The sequence below is a fragment of the Manacus candei genome, unplaced genomic scaffold (genome assembly GCF_025592945.1).
Source record: "Manacus candei isolate 608988 ecotype Guabito, Panama unplaced genomic scaffold, ASM2559294v1 h1tg000057l, whole genome shotgun sequence".
In the NCBI taxonomy this organism is placed as follows: Eukaryota; Metazoa; Chordata; class Aves; order Passeriformes; family Pipridae; genus Manacus; species Manacus candei.
This window is the reverse complement of record NW_026138105.1, coordinates 13,471,253-13,490,844: the sequence shown is the minus strand read 5'-3', so window position 1 is coordinate 13,490,844 and position 19,592 is coordinate 13,471,253. Positions and strand designations below refer to the sequence as shown.

General features: G+C 52.3%; 1 protein-coding gene across 3 annotated transcripts in view; it reads left to right on the top strand.

Annotated features, from left to right (window-relative positions):
- CDH22 (cadherin 22) overlaps positions 1-19,592 on the top strand; it is a 77,500-nt gene that overhangs the window by 7,447 nt on the left and 50,461 nt on the right. For 2 of the 3 annotated variants that reach the window (XM_051803449.1, XM_051803450.1), the window contains exon 2: positions 17,630-18,581. In XM_051803449.1, the coding sequence (XP_051659409.1) occupies positions 18,357-18,581 (225 nt within the window). In that variant the 5' untranslated portion in view covers positions 17,630-18,356. Of the gene's footprint in view, positions 1-1,762; positions 1,784-17,629; positions 18,582-19,592 lie in introns of those variants that run through there. The other variant, XM_051803447.1, reaches the window with a different exon arrangement.

Here is a 19,592-nt window from a genome sequence, read left to right as displayed (position 1 = left end):
AGGATGCCTCATGCCAGCCAGAGCTGGGGAGGGCAGATAAAGGTTTGGCTGCTCCTGAGGCTCAGACCCTCCTGGTCTGGCCATCCCGGGACAGAAGGAGTGTTGGGAACCCTGGGCCAGGCCCTTGTTCTGATGTCTTCCTCCTGCTCTGGAATGGCTGTGCAAGACAGTAACTTGTGTACGTGTGCCTGGGGATGCTGTGCTCCCTTCCCCAGTCCTGCTTCCTTGCGTCTCTGTCTGTCACACTGGGATTATCTCCCTCTGCTCCTACTGCAGCTGCTTCCCGGAATCCCAAATCCCCAAAATGCTGTTTCTCCAGTAATCCTTGTCATTAAAAGTGGCTCCTAAGCTCAGAGCACCTCCTCCTGTCCTCATCACCCTCTCTAGAGAGGAGCAGTTTGAGATGGCACATACTAACCATGAGCAAATGAGTCTGCTAACCTGGAACAGGGCACTGTTTTGTCTCCCACCACCCACCACCAAACTCCAGTCGCCCTTGAGTCCTTCTGGGTTTTCACTCTTCTGTTTTTCAGCAGTGTGAAAATGTGCTTTCTCCCCTGTTGTTATGGCCCTGTCAAGGCACGTGGCTGTTGGTGCCAGTGTTGTGCATGTGTGGGAGAGGGAATTGTTTCCCCTGTCACTGGAGTCTAGAAGGTTGAGGACATACAGGTGAGGGAGGGGGCTGCTTTGGGAGCTGGACTTCACCAGCTTTCTGAGCTTGGCTGCCTTCCCACTTATGAAATACAGCTGAACCTTTTGATGGCAGGTAGGAATAGCTGAGCATCAGCAGAGTCCTTAAGAAATTACATCCCTGCTTAAACTTTCAAAAGTCAGCTGAACACCCGTTCGCCACAGCCCTCCCGGGCTGTTCCCCAGTGGCACGGTATTTTCTGCAACAAAACTCCTGCTGCAGCAGCACTGTCCGAGGGCAGGGCACTCCTTCACTGGGCATCCTCACCTGTGCTGCAGGAGACGGGGACTCTTCCCGTGCCAGTTTTGGGATGCTGTGGAGGTGCGAGCTCGGCTCTGCCCAGGGCTTGTCCCCGAGCCCCCGAGGCGGCCCGGGCGGGGGTCCGGGTGGTCCCCGGGTGCCGGAGGGGAGGGAGGGCGGGCGGGGGGCTCCTCTCGGGCCGGTGCCGGCAGAGGGAGCCATCCTTCCTCCTTTCGTATGCACAGCCCGGCGTGCCAATTAACCAATTAATTTGAAAGGTGCTGTGAGAGGTGAGATTAGAACTAGGGTCCTCCACTGGGCAATGGCTCTGCTCGTCTCGCTGAGGCTCAGGAGCGAGCGTGTCTTTCCCAAATCCCTTCTCTCTGCTTTGACACCCAAGTTCTCCTCTCAGGTGAACCCTTGGGTGGGTTTCATCTGGTCCAGCTTCTCCTGGCCATGCAAGAGAGGAGCAGCCTCCACAGCAGGTGTGGTGGGGGCTGATGGCAGTGCCTTGGTCAGCTGGGGGTGTGGGCAAGGGATGAGCCCCAGACATGCAGTGGACCAGGTCTGCAACTGTGAGCCCCCATGGACCATGGGATGAGTGACCAGGGACTGTGGCTGACCCTGCAGACGTAGACTTGGCCTTGCTTTGCCTTGCCTTGCCCAGGACTTGGCAATGGATTAGCTAAGGCAGACGAGCTTGTGAGCTGGAGCTGTGAAGTCCTGCCTAGAGAACTGACTGTTGTGCTGGTGGATGATGCTGCTCCCCCCTTCCTTGGTAATCACAAAGCGATGGAGGCATGAAGTGAAGTGCAAGCACTGAACCTTCCCTGGCTGGAGTAGCCACCACAGGTGAGCATTTATGGATTTTGCCTGAAAAAGCTGTTTATATTTTTGTGCAATGGGAGACCCGTGTCTGGCTGGGAAGGATGTTTGGAACCATCGGTTGAGGCTTTAATTGGTTTTGCACCTACAGTGCTAACGTGTTTTAGTGGACTAAATGGGAGGTGGGTGGTGCTTGGCTGCTCCAGGACAGGAGATACGAGCTGGTGTCATGGGACTGAGGGGCTCAAAGCTTTGTGCAAGGAGAGTGGCAGCTTCTCACTGTACCGTGGCTGCTGTTTTCTATTAATGCATTCAGAAAGGGTCAGTCTGACTTCCTCTGCTCTGGCTGTGAACCTGGCCTGCAGTGGTGCTGCCGTGTGTTTTGGAACTGCTGTGGAATAACCTCACTAAGCAGTTAAGCACCACACTGCCACCTGCTTACTCCCTCATTCCCAAGTGGGGCATGGGAAAAGGAAAGGAAGAGGAAAACTTTTAGCTTGAGATAAAACTGATTTAATAAGTGAAGGAGAAGTGAAAGAAGAGAAAAACTAAGACAAGGGATGCAAAGGCAAACACTCACTGCGTTCTATAGATAGACTGATACCAAGGCAGTTCCTGAATTAAAGGTGGCTCACTAAGCTCCCTCCTCTCCCTTTTTATTGCTCAGCATGTCATTAGATAGCTTTGTGGTTGGTCTGGGTCTTCTCTCTGGTTTTCTCCACTCCCAAACTCTTGTGCATCCCCAGTCTGTTTGCTGGGGGCATAGTGAGAAGCAGAGGAGGCTTTGACACTGCAGTTTGGCAGTAGCTAAAACATTAGTGTGTTATCGGTTTTGTTTTGGCCACAAATCTGAAACTCAGCACCATATAAGCTGCTGTGAAGCAAATTAACTCCTTCCCAGCCAGACCCACTACAGGACAGTTAAACACCCTTTAGTGCCCTTGGCAAAGAGCCCTCATCAGACCTGGGCAGTGGGAGATGAGGTTTCTATCCTGTGGATCAGATGGCCAAGGCACACTCAGGCTGTCCAGGGCAGAGGCACAGCACTGCCTGTGATGCTGCCAGAATATGGTGTTTGTTGGGAGAAGCTAGAGAGACACCAGAGTGCTGGAAAACAACCCTTGGGAAGCAGGGCTGGATGCAGGCAATGAGCTGCTTGCTCAGCTGGTGTGAATTAGCCTCAGTTCTTCAGAGTTCTGGCAGGTCAGGGTCTGACCTGTGACCATGCTGAGTATCTCCCTTCAGTTCCTGGGCACAGACTCTGGTCAAATTTGCTTCTAGGGAGGCATTTTCCAAACCTTGGGCTGTCCCAAAAGCAGAAAATCCTGCAGCTGAGCCTGTGTTGTTCATAGTAAGCACTGCCTTGGTTGTGAAAAGCTGCTGTGAAATAGAAATGAGAGGGAGGGACCATGAAGCCCCATGGTGGAAGGCCTTTTCTTTAAACTGCAGCTGAGGTGGGCTTAGGCAGAGGTAGGACACAGTGTCTGGTCCTGGTTTCCACAAGGCAGCACGTGTGTTTCCCTTGTGAGCAATGAAAGGCTGGTACTGAGACTCATCTCTATCTTTTTTATATCTAGTCCATCACTGTGCTATCTGGTGCTTCCCCAGTATATATAGAAATAGCAACAACAGATTTCTTTGTCGTCTTCTAGCCAATGCCTGAAGTGATTGATAAGTTCATATGTTTTTGTGTGTGAGTTCTGTCTGTGCACAAACATGAGGAAAGCTGTCTCGTGGACTGATGTTCTTGGTGCCCCCCACCATGGGGGCCCAAGGACTGTGCAGGTGCAGTGCTTGTGCCTGGCTTGATCCTGAACCTCTCAAAAGTTTGGTATTGGCCCTGCTCAGGGCAGCTGTGTCTTGTTACTCAGTTTTGGAATCACAGTGACTGCATGTTCAGGTGTGAGTTTTGGTGTCAAGTCACTGAGAGGTCTGATGGGAGAGGGGAGTGGCAAGACATGTACAGCTCTGAGACCGGCGAGGGGGAGAATGGCTTCTTGGCTGGACACTGCTTGACTTTGGATGCCCAAACTCTGCCTGAGGCTGCTGCCAGCCCAGCAGCCTGAGAAGGGTGGTGGTTTGGAGGGTAGTACACAAAGGAACACATTTTGTCTGCAATGCAGTCCTCCCTAGTTGGCTTCAGGCAGTCCAGTGTCTATCTGGAGCAGTGGGGGCCTGGAGACTGGCGTGGCAGCACACTGGGGATGTTTGTGCAATTTGGGATTTCAGCACTTTTTGCAACTGCCTGCATGGCTTGGGGGTGGTGGGCTCTAGGCTGGGGACTTTGGGGCATGTGAATGGGTTCTAATGTGTCTGCCATCAAACAAGCTAGAAAGGAGTGTGGAGAAGGAAGTGAAGCAGCCCAGAGACAAGGGGAGAGTGAGCTCGGAGTGACCAGGGGTCTGCAGTGTAGTGACAGAGAGCAGGATGCAAACAGTTGAGGTGTGTGAGGGTGACAAAGGCAGAGAAAGCCACAAAGGAAAGTGGGAGTGTGACTGTACGTGTGTGCTTCCAGTTCTCCCCTTTTTCCAAGTGTGGAACTGCTTTGGGAAGGTGGGGTGGCCTTGATGAGCGTACACAGAGCCAGTGTCTCTGCATCTTGTTGGTTGTGAGGATCTTTCACTGCCAGCAGTACCGAGTGGCTGTTGGACTGGATGGAGAAAGTTGGGCCATGGGGGTCCTGTGTGTGCCCGGGGGTGTTCCTGGGGAGGCAGTGCCAGGCTGCAAACCTGCGGCAGGGCTGAAGGACTCGGAGCTGCAAAGGGCTGCACCCGCCCGTGTGAGTGCCTGCACCCTCTCTTGCATGCACATGCTCACGTGTTCCAGCACGATCCCGCCTGCTCACGTGGATGTGGATCTCCTTGGCTCTATTCTTTCACATGCACTTTGTCCATTTGCTTTTCTGTCCTCCCTGTTGCTGCTGTAATCTCTCTCTCTCTTCCTCCCTTTGTTCCCTGGGTTGCTTTGCTGCCTTCTACTTCACCATGTCCCTCTTTATTCCTTTTGATAATAATAACATTAGAACCTACATACAAGGCCCCAAGGTCCCTGCTTTGTGCAGATACATGAGCAAAGACCCTTCAAAGCCTGTGTGCTGGGTTGAGAAGGTTCTCATAGTCTCTCTGTTGCCAGGAGTGGCAGAGGCAAAGGGCTTGATTGTGAAATAAGGCCTGTGCAAAACCCCACGCTGTGTCCTCTGTCCATCCTGGAATGTCAGAATGTTGGTCTCGTTTGATGGAGTTTTACACCAAAGCCCTGAACCCTTGTGCCTGATGGGAGGAACTGGACGATTAATCTCCCTTTATCACTTGTGCTGAGCAGAGTGGTTGTTCCCCAAGCTCCCAGTCTGTCCCTTCCTCACTGTGCCATTGGTTTGGTAGTGACATTAAAGTGAAGCTACTTGGGGATTCCGTTCCAGCCTGCTGCGTTCACGTGCTTTGAGCTTTCAGAGATATTCTCCTTTTCAACTGCAATTTGCACATTTGGCCTCTGCTGAGAGGTGATGCTTCAATGGGATGCTGAAGTCTGGTGGTTGGAAAGCAGCATTTCTTGTTTTGCATATGTGGTACCCACTGTATTTCCTTTGCTTGGTCCTGTGTGGCTGCTGGGTGCTGGTCCACATCTGCAAATACAGCACTGCAGGGGGTGGAGGAGGAATCAAATACTTTTTTCTTCAGCTGACAAAGTGGTCAGAGTTTCTTGCAGAGAGAAGGTTAATACTGTATCTGGCTTGCAGAATCGTATCCAGAAACCTGTTGACTTGTCACAAGGATGTGGCTCTGGTGTGCTGGTCCATCATGGAAAGGGAAGGGCTCTGAAATCCAGAGATACATTTAATGTTTTGTTTTTTTCTCCCTCTCAAAGTCCTCCAAGAAATGTGCATCCAGTCTGCAGTGGTCTCTTTCAGCTTTTTTCAGCCACACTCCAGTTTTCTGATGCTTGCTACCACTTTGGCTCTCTCATAGGTTAACCTGTGTCCTGCAACTTCTTGCTGAAAACTGGATTTGGGAAAGAGCAGGCAGTAAAATCAAAAGCCTTCACCTGTTCCTGGAATTTGCTGCTGTCTGCAACCCTTTTGGTTTATACACAGCGAGGGTCACAGAAGCAACAGGCTGTTTTGGCATATTTGCTTCCCCTGTGATTTCTCTTTGAGCAGCATGACCTGTGTGTGGGGTCATGACTCAAGAACAGTAAAAGCAGCCTGGGGATGGGCTGTAGCAGCAGGACCCTCTGTTCTTGTCTCTCTGCAGTAAAAAGCAGAGGGGCTGTAATGCCCATGTCAGCCTCTTCCTGGGCATGTGGGCCACTGTGGAGCCTTTTTGCAGGCACTTATGTTGGTCACTGTGCTGGAACTGGCTGTCAGCAGGATCATCTCCTCCTTTCTTTGGGCAAAGTGCCTCAGAGGGCCTGAGCACCCTTCCCAAGGAGAAACTTGGTCTTTCTTTTGAGCCACAGGCCTGGGGGATGATTCACTTGCGGATGCAACAGGATTGGCAACTCTGGGTCCCTGTGTGCGAAGATTTTGGGAATCCTGCCTGGAAGCACCTGTTTGTTGGTGCTGGCAGCAGAGAGCAAAGCCAGGGGCTCCCAGAGAAGGTGGCCAAGGTCCCTCTTGATGAGATGTCTGTCCCAGGCTCACCACCCTGGGAGAGAGGAGTGGTTTCCCTTTCTCTGGTATTAGCTGTTCCTGCCCTTAGGTCTGCCCCTGAGTTGCTGTGCACCTGCCTGCAGCTCTCAGAGAGACCCTGGTAGCTGAAGCTGGAGGGTGATTCCTCCCTGGACAAGTCATGCTAGTGAAAAATAAACTGGGTCTGGTCAGGGAAAATCTTTGAACAGCACCTATAAGTACTGTCTGAGCTGCTCTGTAGTGGCTGCCTCTTTAAGGGCGTGTCCCCCTTTGGATTTATCCAGGAGCTGTTTGAAATGTGGAGAGTGGCGTCGTTCTGCTTGCAGTGGGCATGTGAAAGGTGTGATATTGCTGGCAGAGCAGGCAGAGTTGTTGTCTGTCCAGTACAGGGCATATCAAATAGGACAGAAATGGAGCAGGACCTCGTCACCTGTTGTAGCATTTACTGGTGTGTGTTGGAAGAGCCAGGATCTGCCTTTCCTCGAGGGAAGGTGAGAGGACTAGCCCAGGGAAAGGCAGAGGGGCCGGTGTGCCTGTCCTTAAACTGTCCCACCGCTCCTGGTCTGCAAACTCTTCTCCTCCTGCTAGTTAATATTAGTATTCCGTTTGTGGAACGGGCGATGCAATTAACACAAAGGTACAGTCATTCATTCTGACTGGAGGACTCATGGGATCAGATGTACTGGGGATAGGAAGCGGAGGCTTTCTGCTGGGAAAGAATGTCACAGCACAGCGGACACAGAAATGAAAAGCTATTAATAATGATCCCGGAACTTCACTTCCATCAGCTGTTTATTTAAAGGTGCTCCGTATTCAAAGCCTCCTGATTTATGTGGGCAATAACACTCACAGTCCTGGGATCACTTTTTTAAGCAAGGCTAATGGGGTGAAACCATCATACTGCGACAGTAGAGATCAAGCTGGGAAAATGATACTGGAGAGAAAAATAAACTATTGCCTAGATAATCCCAGAGCTACGCTGGGCTGGGAGCTGGTGTGAGCTCCCTGCTCTTCCAGCATTTATAAAGGCTCTTACTTCCTTTTTTTCCTTGGTCTTTGTGAACAGAATTTACTGGGCATGGAAGGATATAAAAATTTGATTCTACCAGGCAGGATGCTAAAATGCTGCTTCCCTTGCATGCAAGTGAAGCTCTGTCTGTAGTAGAGCTGTGTGTGGCTGTTTGGCCATGCAGTGCCCTGGGTCAGGCAGCCTCTCCATCTCAGCCTCTGGGGCTCCCATCCTGTCTTGGTCCCTTCTTGAGGGACTGGTTCCTCTGGAGAAGGGGGTCTCTGCTCTCTGCTGTGTGGATTTGCCTGCACAGTGGTGGTACAGGAGTGCCTGGAGGGGCAGAGTTGGGATGTTCTGCACCGTGGCACAGAGGGGAGGAAGGACTGCTCTGCACTGGGGGAGGTCAGGTGCTGTGAAGATTCTCTTTACGGGGCTATTAGTCCTGGCACCACCAGAGAGGGCTGCTTGGTGGGACCCAGGTGCTGAGCCGTTGACCTGACCCATGAATTTGACACAAACTCGTGGTGGTTACCTCGTCCTTTACCAGTTAAACCACAACAGGAGACTGGGCTCAGGGCAGGAGGAGTGCGACAGCGGTGCTGGTTTCTTCTGAACCTGCAGTAGAGCCCTTAGGAGCAGGAGCTGGTTTCAGCAGCTCCCTCTGGACGTCGGGCAGAGTGCCAGGAGTGCCAGATGTTGGCCACCAGAGGATACGTGACTTGTGGTACTTGCAGGGCAGTGAGCAGCTTTTGGCAAAACCTGCATGTTTTTCCTGGGGGTGTGGAGTAGCCCCGAGGCCGTGGAGCCGCTGTGCCTGTTGCCCTGGGCAGCGACTGACTCCTGGGACACGACTCCGAGTGCTGTGCGCCGTCAGGAGCTGCTGGTGGTGGTGATGTGATTAATAGGATGAAGCAAATGATTCCAAATAAATAATGCATCTATCATTAATGGCTGAATGCAAAATTTAGCCTGTTGCTGTTGTCTGCAAGTTGCTTACAAGGAGGTCACAGTCTTTTAGTCTGCTGTGGGCTGGAGCAGGCTGTTCTCTGCAGCTCGCTGGCAAATGCTCTGCTTGGAGGATTCCTGGCCCCCTCTGCTCCAGTGTCAGTCCCTGGCCCAGCAGGAGGGGCCAGCCCATCCTGGTTGTACTTTGTGAGGGGGAGGTGGGCTTTGCTTTGAATGAATCTCTACCAGGGTGAGCATCCAGAGGCTCCTGTGGGACTGTTCTCAAGAACACCTCACTGCTGACCTGGCTCTGCTCAACACGCAGCCTGAGGGACCCAGGGAGGGACCTGGCAGGGCTCTGATCACCTGGACAGCCTCCGGGGGTGTGCAGGTGCCCATTCCTTGCTGTGCTCCTCTTGGAGGTGTTGGCTTTCAAACAGACTTGGCCAAAATGTACCTCTCTGAGGAGACTCAGCTGACAGAGGTTTCTGCCAGCTGTGGTGGACTGTTCTGTGTGATGCTGTGACTTAGCAAAGCGTGTTTGCTTCCTGTTTGGCGGATGAGGATGTGCAATGTTCCACTTCAGCTTCCTGAATTCCTGTGGTACCCAGATTACTTCCTTTCTTCCCAGTGTGTTTGCTCAGAAATTCCTGTAGAGCAGGAAGGTTTGGACCTGGAGCCTCTTCTTCCACATGCCAGAAAAGCCTCAGTGTAGTCAAAGTAGTGTTGGATTTTAGCAGGATGCTGCAGAAATAATTTTCTTGCCCATTATACTATCTTGTTTCTAATTTTTGTTTAATGAGCTTATCTGAAAATAAAAAAATCATTGTTACAGCTTTCTTAAGTGTGAAAGATCAGGCTGAAATTGGCATTAAAGAGACTAATTACTTTCATTCTTCCACCTTTCTGACAGCTGTTTATTGCTGCAGGCTCATCCTGAGGTGCTGAGGAAGCCACTTATCTCTTCAGGTGCCTTTGGCCCAAGGTATCTGCAAGAGAAGATTGGGTGCCTGCTTCTAATCTGGGCTGTGCAAACTGGATCATCTTGTTACACAGGACAAAAGTGCTGTGGAAACTGTAGGTGTGACACCTGTGGTGCAGCCCCACAGGTCTGGTCCTGGTTTTTTGTTGCTCCCATGTCCTCCCTTGTGACTTCCCTGCTTCATCAGGGAAGTTTGAGTCGCAGAATGACTGTGATGCCACGGAAAGGAACTTCCTTGGTCTTGTACTTTCCATAAAGGGGAGTTGCATGTCTCCTGTCAAGAAGACTGAGGGATTTCCAAGGACAAAATTGCTAAGAGGATTAAGATGTGTATGGAAGAAGAGTGAGCAACAGCAAGAGACCTACCTGAAAGTGGCATTTGCCTGCCATAGTATTTATTTCACCAGAGGACTGAGTCTGAACATGACCTTGAACCCCGAGAAGCCAACTGAAGGAGGTTTCTTTGAACCTTTATGGCTCAGTATAATACCCACTTGTTATTCTCTGTAGGAATTTGGGGAGACTTTCACGAGAGGTGGAAAGTTGCAGACAAAGCTGTGAACATCTTCAATTTTCCATTTAATCACACAGTATTGAATGATAAATAATTCATGCATCTGCCAAACACTGGCTTAAAAGAACCCAATTCCCTCCACATTTGTCGAAGTGGAAGAATTCCATTTTGTGCTTTTTTATTTTGCATCGTCCTTTAACTCCTGTCCAAAAGCCCTGTTGTCTGGGCCATCAGCTTTGATTCCACTTGCCCTGTTTTGGACTCGTGCCTTTCCTTTCTTGTCGCTTCTGCTGTTCAGAGCTGGCAGGAGGGGAGTGATGGTGCTCCCTGTGTGTCCACGGGGTGCAGCCCTGGCAGTGGAGGCTTGTGGGGAGTTGTCTGCCCTGCTCTGTGGGAGCACTCCTGGCTCCTCAGGAGGTGCTTAGGCACAGAAGATGTGAATCTTTTGGGAATGCAACTTCTGACTCTCTGCAGGGTGTTTAGAAGGTGACTTTCAGATGTGGCTATCTGTCCAGATCCTAAAATTAAAGACTTGCTCTGAGCTCCAGAGCTTTCTCTCCACAGCAGGAGAACTCTGTCCATCCCAGCAGTTGTGACAGAGATGCTGTGATGGCTGCCTCCACCTCCTCTCAGAGATTGTTTTTAAAGACGAATTAAAAGTATTGTATTCACGTAGACAAGGCATGAAAATTCCATATTTGGAAAAGAATTGCTGCAGAGCGAGACCGTTATGGCTGTAAAACCCTCTTCCCTAGGGCAAGCATTGAGGATTTTCTTTGCAATTAAAATTTCTTTGAAACTTGGACCAGAGAAGATTTGGAGGAAAAAAAAAAAAAAAATCTCCTGAACTTTGAAAGTACTTCTTTCCAAACAATGCTTGTGTGAGAGCTTTAACAAATGCTGTTCCTCCCAGTGTGTCTGATAGCAGAAAGTGACTGAACATGAGAAGTCAAAAGGTTGTGAATAGCTCCTGCTCTAGTCTCACTCTTTCTATTAGAATTTTTCAAGGCAGCATTAAAGGGGACAAAATTATACTTAAAGCAACTTAAAAAGAAGGGGCAAGATGCGTGTTTAGTCATACAGTCCTGACCATTGCATAGATGTATATTCCTCTGCAAGAACAACTTTTCTGGGCTGTGTGCAAGTTTATCTGAGAAGAAAGGCAGATGAAAATGTTCCTTGCTGGGAGAATAATTCTAAGGAAGTAGAAGGAGGAAATCCAGATATTTACTTCAAGAAAAAGTATGACTAAACTTTTACTATGGATAATGGGCTTTCTGCCCTGTTGTCAGAGCTGAGGCTAGGGGGACATTAGTGAGAGAACTTGATTTTATCGTTGCCTGCCTGTCTTCTGTGCTCTTTATCAGGGCTGAAGACTTGCTGAAAGGCAGATTGCTACCAAAACATTGCTTTGCACAGTCTGGACCTGCACTTGGGATATGCTCATCCAGCAGCTGGTTACACAACCCTTTCACTGTGTAAGTAAAAATAAAAGTAATTTGAATATCTTATTTCAAAAACCGCTACAGTTTTGAATCCCTTGGCCACTGATCTCCAGCATTTGTAATACTGTGATGCAATGTGCCATCCAGGTCATCCCTGGCCATCTCTCACTGATTGTCAAAATGTGTTGGGGTTCTGGAAATGACACTGAATTAGGACATGCTTTCTGCAGGATGCATTTCAGTGAAGGGATGCAACAGGGGTACCAGAGTTTGCAGTGACAGAAACCTGTCTAGCTTTCAGCTGCTCTCTGTGGCACCAGTGCTCTGATATCTTTTCTAGCTTTATCTGAACGTTGTGTCTCAGTTGTCACTGATGGGATCTGCTGTGGGATGGGGACCTTGCAGCGCAGTGACTATGATCATAATCCACCTTGCTGTGTGTGGGCATCCCACAGCTTTACTTGCAGCAGTGCTGATGTCCCTTGCAGATTTATTGGCCGTGTGTGTTCATGTATTCCACCCAAAGACACTGGTTTGTGGGTGCTGGAGCAGAGGATGTTGGAGCAGCAGCCAGGTTGTGGTGTTTGGTCCCTGGTGTTTTAAACCTGCAGAACCCTTCTTGTAGGGCAGAGGGCTGGATGCCCTGGCCATTCCTTTGTCCAGCCCAAAGGGGTAATCATGGGATGCCTCTTGCATGCTAAAAAGAGCCGTGGGAAGCTGTGGGGATATGGGTGGGTGCTTGGCCATGGTGCTGTGGTCCAGGCTTGGTGTGGTGCTAATGTGCATTGTCAGGAGGCAGCGTGTGGGATGTTGGAAGCTTGCATGTGATACACTTGCCTGGTCTGGAGGTGACACTATCGTATGTCTGGCAAGATTGCCTCATCCCTCATCTCTAGATTTTGAGGAGAAGTTTATAAAAGGAAAAAAAAAAGAAAAAATCTGCCTCATCTTGTCTTACAATATCCAGTAGAGAAAGTGAGCTCCAGAGAGCTTGAGTTCATGTCTTAGCCCTAGGCCTGGAGATTATGAACCATCTTAAAGCTTTGCAGCAGCCTTGCCATGCTTGTATTACCTGCACACAACAGATACGGGCAGTGTGCTGTAGCCAGCCTGTTCCTTTTCCCGGGAAGGGGAGCATTAAGCGGATTTGAATCCTGTTTAACAGGAGGAGACGTGGTCACGGGCTGCGTGCTGCTGCACTGTAGGCAGCACTAGAGAAGAATTGCTGTTGAAGTAATTGCAGGCTTTTTCCTGCCCCGACTCCCAGCAAGGTCTGTCTGAGGCTGGGCTGTCGTGCTGCCCACGCTCTCGGGTGTGAGGCAGGTGGGCTGCCCATGGATGCGGACTGAGCTGGCACTAATGTGTCCCCAGAGCTGCCCTTGTGCTCACACGTGGCCCGTTCCCTTGTGGTGACACAGCTGGCACGTGTGGATGGTGCTGGACCCGCTGCACACCCTCTGAGCTCTCAGGGAGCTGCTCTTTCCTTGGTTTTGCTGTGTAGCAGGTCTGGAACTGGTTAATGGATGCTCCCAGTTTGAACTCATTCAAAGCAGCGAGAGGACTGTGGAGATAAGGGCTGAGCTGTTGTTTCTGACCAGTGACCCTCCTGCTGCAGCCTTGTGTCCTCTGGGGAGTGCGTGTGCCGTGGGAAAGCAGGAGAAAGCCCAAGCTTTCAGGAGCTCCTGTCTTGTGCTTGGTATTCATTCTGTGGTTCTGCCTTCTCGAGGGTGGCACAAGTGGTGTCTTACTCTTGCCTTGCTCCTCAGCAGCTTTTGTAGCATCCTTGTGGCTGTTCTGAACAGCCAGAGCAGTCCTGATGCTCCTGACAGTAGTGATGCTGTTCTGCTGGGAGGAGTGAGGAGTCAAGGCAGAACGTTCAAGCCCACATTGGCTTAGACAGCTGGCTGAGGTCAAGGAGGGAGGGCTTTCCTTCCCCTCTGTTGCATCTTTCAGCAGCTGCTGGGCAGCTCTGCATTTTCTGCCACTTATAAGGGCTTGTCTTGGAGGAACAGTGCTGGTGTGGCCAACACTTCCAGTAGAGCTGTGGGCATGAGGAGCACTGCATGGGCTCCTGGGTTGCTCCCAGGCCTCTGGGTGGGATTGTTCTCCCTGGGCTCCTGGGGCATCACTGCCCTGGCCCTGGGACTCCAGCGGTGTTGGGCAGTAGTGCAGGACTGTGATGCACTGGGCAGTGCTATCTTTGTGTGCTCTTGCCTGCCCCTGTCTTCCCCCTCCCCCTGCCTACCTTCTCCTGCATCAGCCTGCATTTTTAAAATGAAATAAATATTGACACGGGCGGGATGCTATTCAATTTGTCCTGATCACTGGGCTGCGGTGAGTTCTGACAGAGCACAGTGTAAAACATAAGCTCAGGATGTAATTTCTACTGTCAACATGATGTACAGTATAGCTGTGCCAAATGCACACCAACAAACTGCACAAGCTCTTGTTGGAAGGGGAGGGGGAGAGTTGTGCTGATAATTGGGATGCAGGGACGGCAGAGCAGCAGGAGAGGGGACATCACCCTGGGCCTGGGGCCGTGTGAGGGTCTGGTGCTTCACTCTATGCATGAAAACCTGCTTGGCTTGGTGAGTACCTGGGCATCCTGCCACGTGGGTGCATGTGTGCTGCTGCCTGCTGGGACCCTGCAGGCTAGGCTGGCTGCAGCAGCAGCTCCTACCAGTTATTTATGGCCCCACTGCTCACGTGTGGCAGAGAGAAGTGGCACTTCCAGCTGTTGGTTAGAGATCTTCAATAACACAGGGAAATAAATTTAGTGCTTATCTCGGTTCCTATGCACAGGACTTTCTGTGGTGCCTTGATTCCTGCTGCTGCAAGGGCACGAGCAGGACTTGGGGGTCTTGGCTTCACAGCCTCTGAAAGGGGTCCGTGATGTGATAGCTGGAAAAAGGGTGTGCACACTGAGAAGAGACATGACCCTGACCTCAGCTGTGGCCTGAACCTCTGACAGAAGAGACCCAGGCTGAGAATTTGTGGGTGGAGAAGAAGGGTCTGGTCTGTGGTAATGAGCCTGGCTACAGGTGTGTTTCTGGATCAGTGTTTTGAGGTGGCTCTGGGTGTGGGGGGCTGGAGGTCACCATAGGTTGTGTAGACGGGCTTTGCAGCCTGGGACCTGGAGGAGGCACATGAGGTTACACCACCCCCACCTCTGCCCATGGGAAGAGCACACAAGCAGCTCAGCTGAGCGTAGCTGAACTTTGGACCCATGAGAGAGCCACCAGCAAAACACATTAGCAGTAAGAGGAGAAATCAGTTAAATATAAAAAGCAACATAATAGCTGAGACTCTAAACAGAAGGTTGTGGTTCCCACAGCAACGCAGCCCAGCCCATGGGTGCTCAGCAGGACTCTCCTCTCTGTGGCAGGAGCTGCTCTGTGGAGTGCTCAGATGCAACAGGGCTGAACAAGTTGCCTTGGGAACTGTGGGCCAGCTTGTCCGCCAGCCAGGGAGCAACTCAGCTCCAGTGGAGCTCACCCACTGCAGCATCTTCTGCCCTCACTTCCTCTTTTCTGCCTGACCTTAGTACGTGCATTTAAATTGTTGCTTTTACTGTTTTATTGATACATTTTAGGATTGTGCTGCAGCTCTGGCCAGGCTGACATGGAAGGCACAGTGCCCGTTTCTGAGCAAGGAGCAGGGCCATCCCTGTGTGCACAGGGCTGTCTGCAGTGCGTGCCTCGGGTAGTCGTGTCGTGGTGCAAATCAGCTGCCACTCAGGTGTGAAATGGTGTGATGAGGAGAATGAAGGTGGCTCCTGCTGGGTCAGGGAGCCAGGGTTGGTGCTGCCTGCCAGCTGTGTGCCCTGAGCACTGTGTGCTGCAGGCAGTGGGGAATGTGCTGCCTTCGTGCCAGCTCGGTCGGGGCCCCTGGATGCTGATGTTACTCGTGGTGCCAGGACTTGCACCATTGGACTGGCTTTCTTTCAGCCTCCCTGTGTGTTCAGAAGGCCTTTGGTGCTGCAGAACTGCTCCCTGGCAGCCTCACTGCTGCCTTGTCAGGCTTCTGGCAGGGCTTTATAAACCAGTGTGGATGGATGTGCTCCTGCATGGCAAGGAGAAGGTACTGGGTGGACAGAGTGGCTGGTGGCTGCCTCTCCCTAAGGCTCTGCTGATGTATTTGTCCTGAGAAATGGACTCCTTTTTAAGTTCTTTTTCTGACAGTTGCATTTACTAGGTACAATTCATTTGTACTCAGACTTTGGATGCGTCTGGAGGTGTTGTCTGCAAAAATACTGCAGGGTGGCGGGGCAGAGATGCTGAATGTGTTCTTCCCACACTTGCTGTTTGCCTTGGGTGCTGACCTGAAACTCTTGCTCTGGCAGAGCTTGTGCTGCTCAGTTTATTGACAGCTCTTGCTGTCTGCGGAACTTACTCCAAAATAACCACAAATCTCCCAGATGTGAGAATTTGGAGAGATGCTGTTTGTGACAGTGGTGCACTGTATCTTGGTGTATGTACCTCTGTGTAAACGTGATAAAGCACATTTGTACGTGTGCTGTTGTTGTGAGTGTTTTGTTCTGAAGCCTGTTGTGAGTCAGGCATCAGCTCCATTGCTCCAGAGCAGGGACCCTCGTCTCTGTAAAGTTACTTTACCCTGTGAGTCTTCTGACAGTGGGAAGAGATGACTCAGTCCACCACCCACTTACAAGTCACCTCATTTCCCTAAGTCTCTGATATTAAATACTCTGGTGTTTGATAGGGCTCCTCACCAAATTGGCAAGTGTAGCTCATCCTTGGGTAGCAGGAGCAGGAAGAGTTTCTGCCTGGGGAGGCCTGGCTGCAGGAGACGGTCACGGCATTGCCAACAACCTTACCTGGCTGGTGCAGAAATGTCTTAATAACAAATGGGCTGGCAGGGAGAAGAGGTGGGGAGGAATGTTAGTGCTTCTGTACCATGATTGCTAACATAAAAACACACTAGAGACCCTGTGTTCCTTGGAGCATGAAGCGCACAGGGCTGGCACATGTGACAGCTGATGTGCATGTGTGAGTGGAATATAGCATGTGTACATGGAGAGGAAATGTGTGTGCACCCAGAGGAGGCACAAATACAGACAAAAGAGTGCCAGTGTGTGTGAGTTATCTTAGCTGTGCATGGGCTGGAATGTGTGTGAACCCTTTGGGTGAATAGATCTGTGCACGTTGTGTGACATACCACTTGTGAACCACGAACAGGCAGTGCAGAACAATGCCTGGCACTGGTGCCTCGTGGTTCTCAGTGAAGTGTTAGTCCAGACAAGTGAATGCAGAAATGGCAAGGCAGCTCACTGGATGCTTTGGGAAATGGCCTTTTGGTGCAGTCACACAGGGGAATGGCAAATGTGGGTAAGAGCTGGGGAAATACTTGGGAGCTGTCCCTGCTCTGGACTGCTGGGGCTGTTTAGATTCATGGGGGGGTCTGTGAAGAGCACAGTCCAATTCTCTTTCTATGGGGAGTAGATGGACATCTAGTTCAGGAACATCTCCCTCTCTGGTCATCCTCTTTCCCCCTCCTATTTAGAGTAACAGCTGACAGGAGATTAATTCTGCAGACTGGTGCATGTTTCATGAGTAGCTCAGGCTGTGGCTGGAATCGCAGAGCTCTGGTGGAAGCTCAGGATGTTGGTGCAGGGAGAGATGGATGCTGCATCCCCATCTCCTGATCAGGTCTCTTTTCCCCAGGTGCTGACTGGATGTACTGTACTCTGGGCCAAAGGCCTCATGTCTCAGTCCTTAGTGCCCTGCAGGTGCCTTCAAACTTACCCCGGAGCCCTTTTTAAACTGTTACCTTTAAAGTCAGCCAGGTGGTGATTTCTTGAACAGATGCTTTTCTCCCACCCATGGCTGCAGAAGTGAGAGGACAGCAAAGCTTCTGCAGGGAAGGCTCTCAGGAGCAGCTGGACAGCCTGCCCTTCTCATGGTCAGGTGCTGGCATCCCCCAGCGTGAGCCTTGTCTGTGAGGGCAGGACTGGTGAGGTCTGGTCCTGCGCAGGCAACAGCAGCTGTGCAGTGCTGGGGGTGCTCCTGCACATCTCCTGACAGCGTGGGCAGCGATGACCCCCTCCAGGCACAGACCCTGCTCCCATCAGCAGCCAGGGCTGTGTGGTGAGGGGGTACCCTTGTCAGCGGGGTCCTTGGTCTCTGAGTCCTTGCTGGAGTAGGTGTCCACAGTGCTGAGAGCTCTGCAACCCCCCTTCTGTGTTCCTGCTCTGGCAGGACCTGTGGGGCTGGGCTCTGCTGTGGGGCACCTGGGGCAGGGCAGGGTGGCGATGCTGACCAAGGCTGCAGGAGCAGCATGGGGGGACATGAGGCCCTGCTTGCACACTGGCACTGACACCTTGACCTTTTCCAGGCTCCTGGAGACGCTGCTGGCCACCCTGCACCTCCCTGCGTGAGCCAGCGAGGATGGAAGTGACCAAGATCAGCTGGGCAAAGGACCCTTCACCGGGTGCTGGGGTGTCGTGCCCCTGAAGATGGGAGTTACAAATGACCTCCTTGTGAACTGCACGTGTGGCACAGGCACCTGCACTGCCAGACCCCTGGCACAGTAACCCAAGGCTGCCCCGGGACAGGGGGGCGTTGGCCACAGCAGCTCATCCTGTTAACTCCTCCGTGAAAACACGGGCGGAACAGCTTTCCTTCGCCTCCCGTGAATGAGGGTTGCGGGTGCCCGTGCCCCGCGCGCTGCTGCGGCGTCCCCTGCCCGCCGCGGGGGTGGGCAGCAGGCTGAGCATCCCCAGCGAGACCGGCAGCCGAGCACGGAGCCGCCCAGCTCTGCCCCTGAGGACAAATGCCAGCTGCCAGACTCTTCTCTGGAGACCCAGGAGCAGCCCGTGAGGCACCAGCACTGACTGCTCCCACGCTGACAGCGGGCAGTCTGGGACGCCTCTCCTCACAGATGTGACTCGTGGTGGGACAGGAGTGCTCCAGCTGCCGGGCACGGCATGCAGCAGGGATGGGGATGCTCTGCACTGACCGGGCAGCCTCACGCTGCTAGTGTGGACTTCCCTCCTGCTCTTCCCTAAAGGATGCTAGCTGCCTGTCCAACAGCTCCTGCTCATGCATCCTCCTAGAGTGCAATGGCGAAGGGTCTGCAGGGCTTCTCGTGGACCATGCTGCTGCTGTTCTGCGCCATCCAGGAGCTGGGGTCCTGGGCTGTGCACACAGCAGTGGGGGACCCTGGCCTAGGGCAGCCAGGGGACCCTGCACTGCTGGCCGGAGGGCGAGTGAAGCGTGGCTGGGTCTGGAATCAGTTCTTCGTGGTGGAGGAGTACACGGGCACGGAGCCGCTGTACGTGGGGAAGGTAAGCTAGCCCAGTGTTTCCATGGGGCTGAGAGAGACAGTGGCAGAGCAGACATGCTGGCAGTGCAGGGGAGAGAGGGGACCTTTGTGAAGGGCGCTCACAGGGACCTGGTTAGAGAGGTGCTCTGTGGACTGGGATGGCAGGAGTCCGGTCCCTGCTGGGGGCGGGGAGGTTAATGTGTTCCCAGAGACTATGATAGGAGCACTCCAGAATTCATGTCTGTGTTCTTACAGTCGTGTGCTGGGTTCCTGTGGTGTTGGGGGTGGGTGCAAGGAGCCCCATCTCTTTGGGAGCTGCTGGCAGGTGACAGTGCCTTGCTGGGCAGAACTGGGTCTGTTGGTGGGACCTTGTCACTTCACTGGTGTGTGACCTCCTGTGGAGGCTGGACAGGAACCTTTGCTCCTTTCACTCCTCGTGTCCTGAGGCTAAAAGAGCACTTCAGCTTGGGGTTGCTGGGCTTCAACGTTTCCTGGGAGCTGTGGAGAAGCTGCCTTTGTCTCCCACACATTGGGAAGATGTGTTATTTGTATACTGGTGAAGGCAGTGCTGGCTGCTGGGACCAGTCGGAGGAGCACACTGCAGTCCAGCTGGAGCTGGGGATGGGGGCTCACCCCAAAGTTCCCGAGAGCTTGTACAGCAGGGCTGCCTGATGGCCTCGGCCGTCTGGGCATGAGTCTGGAGGAGGCTTGAAAATGGGTTTCCTGGCCGGGGGCCAGCTGGGATTTCAGCGGTGATTTGTGTCCGTTTCAGCAGACGCTCCAAGCCGCGCTCCTCCGCCGCCCTCGGAGCAGGCACAGCTAATTCCTGGCTCCCCTGGGAGCAGCAGAGGCACCGGGCCCTGTCACAGGCCTGGCAATGCCGTGGCTCCAAATGAACCAAAAGCTACAACTCACCCATTTTGCAGCCTTTGTCCACACCACCCACCCCATCGCCTGCCCCGCTCAGAATAAGTCAGCACTGAGGTCACTCCCTGTGGATTCTGCTCCCCAGGGCTGAAAACCACCAGGGCCA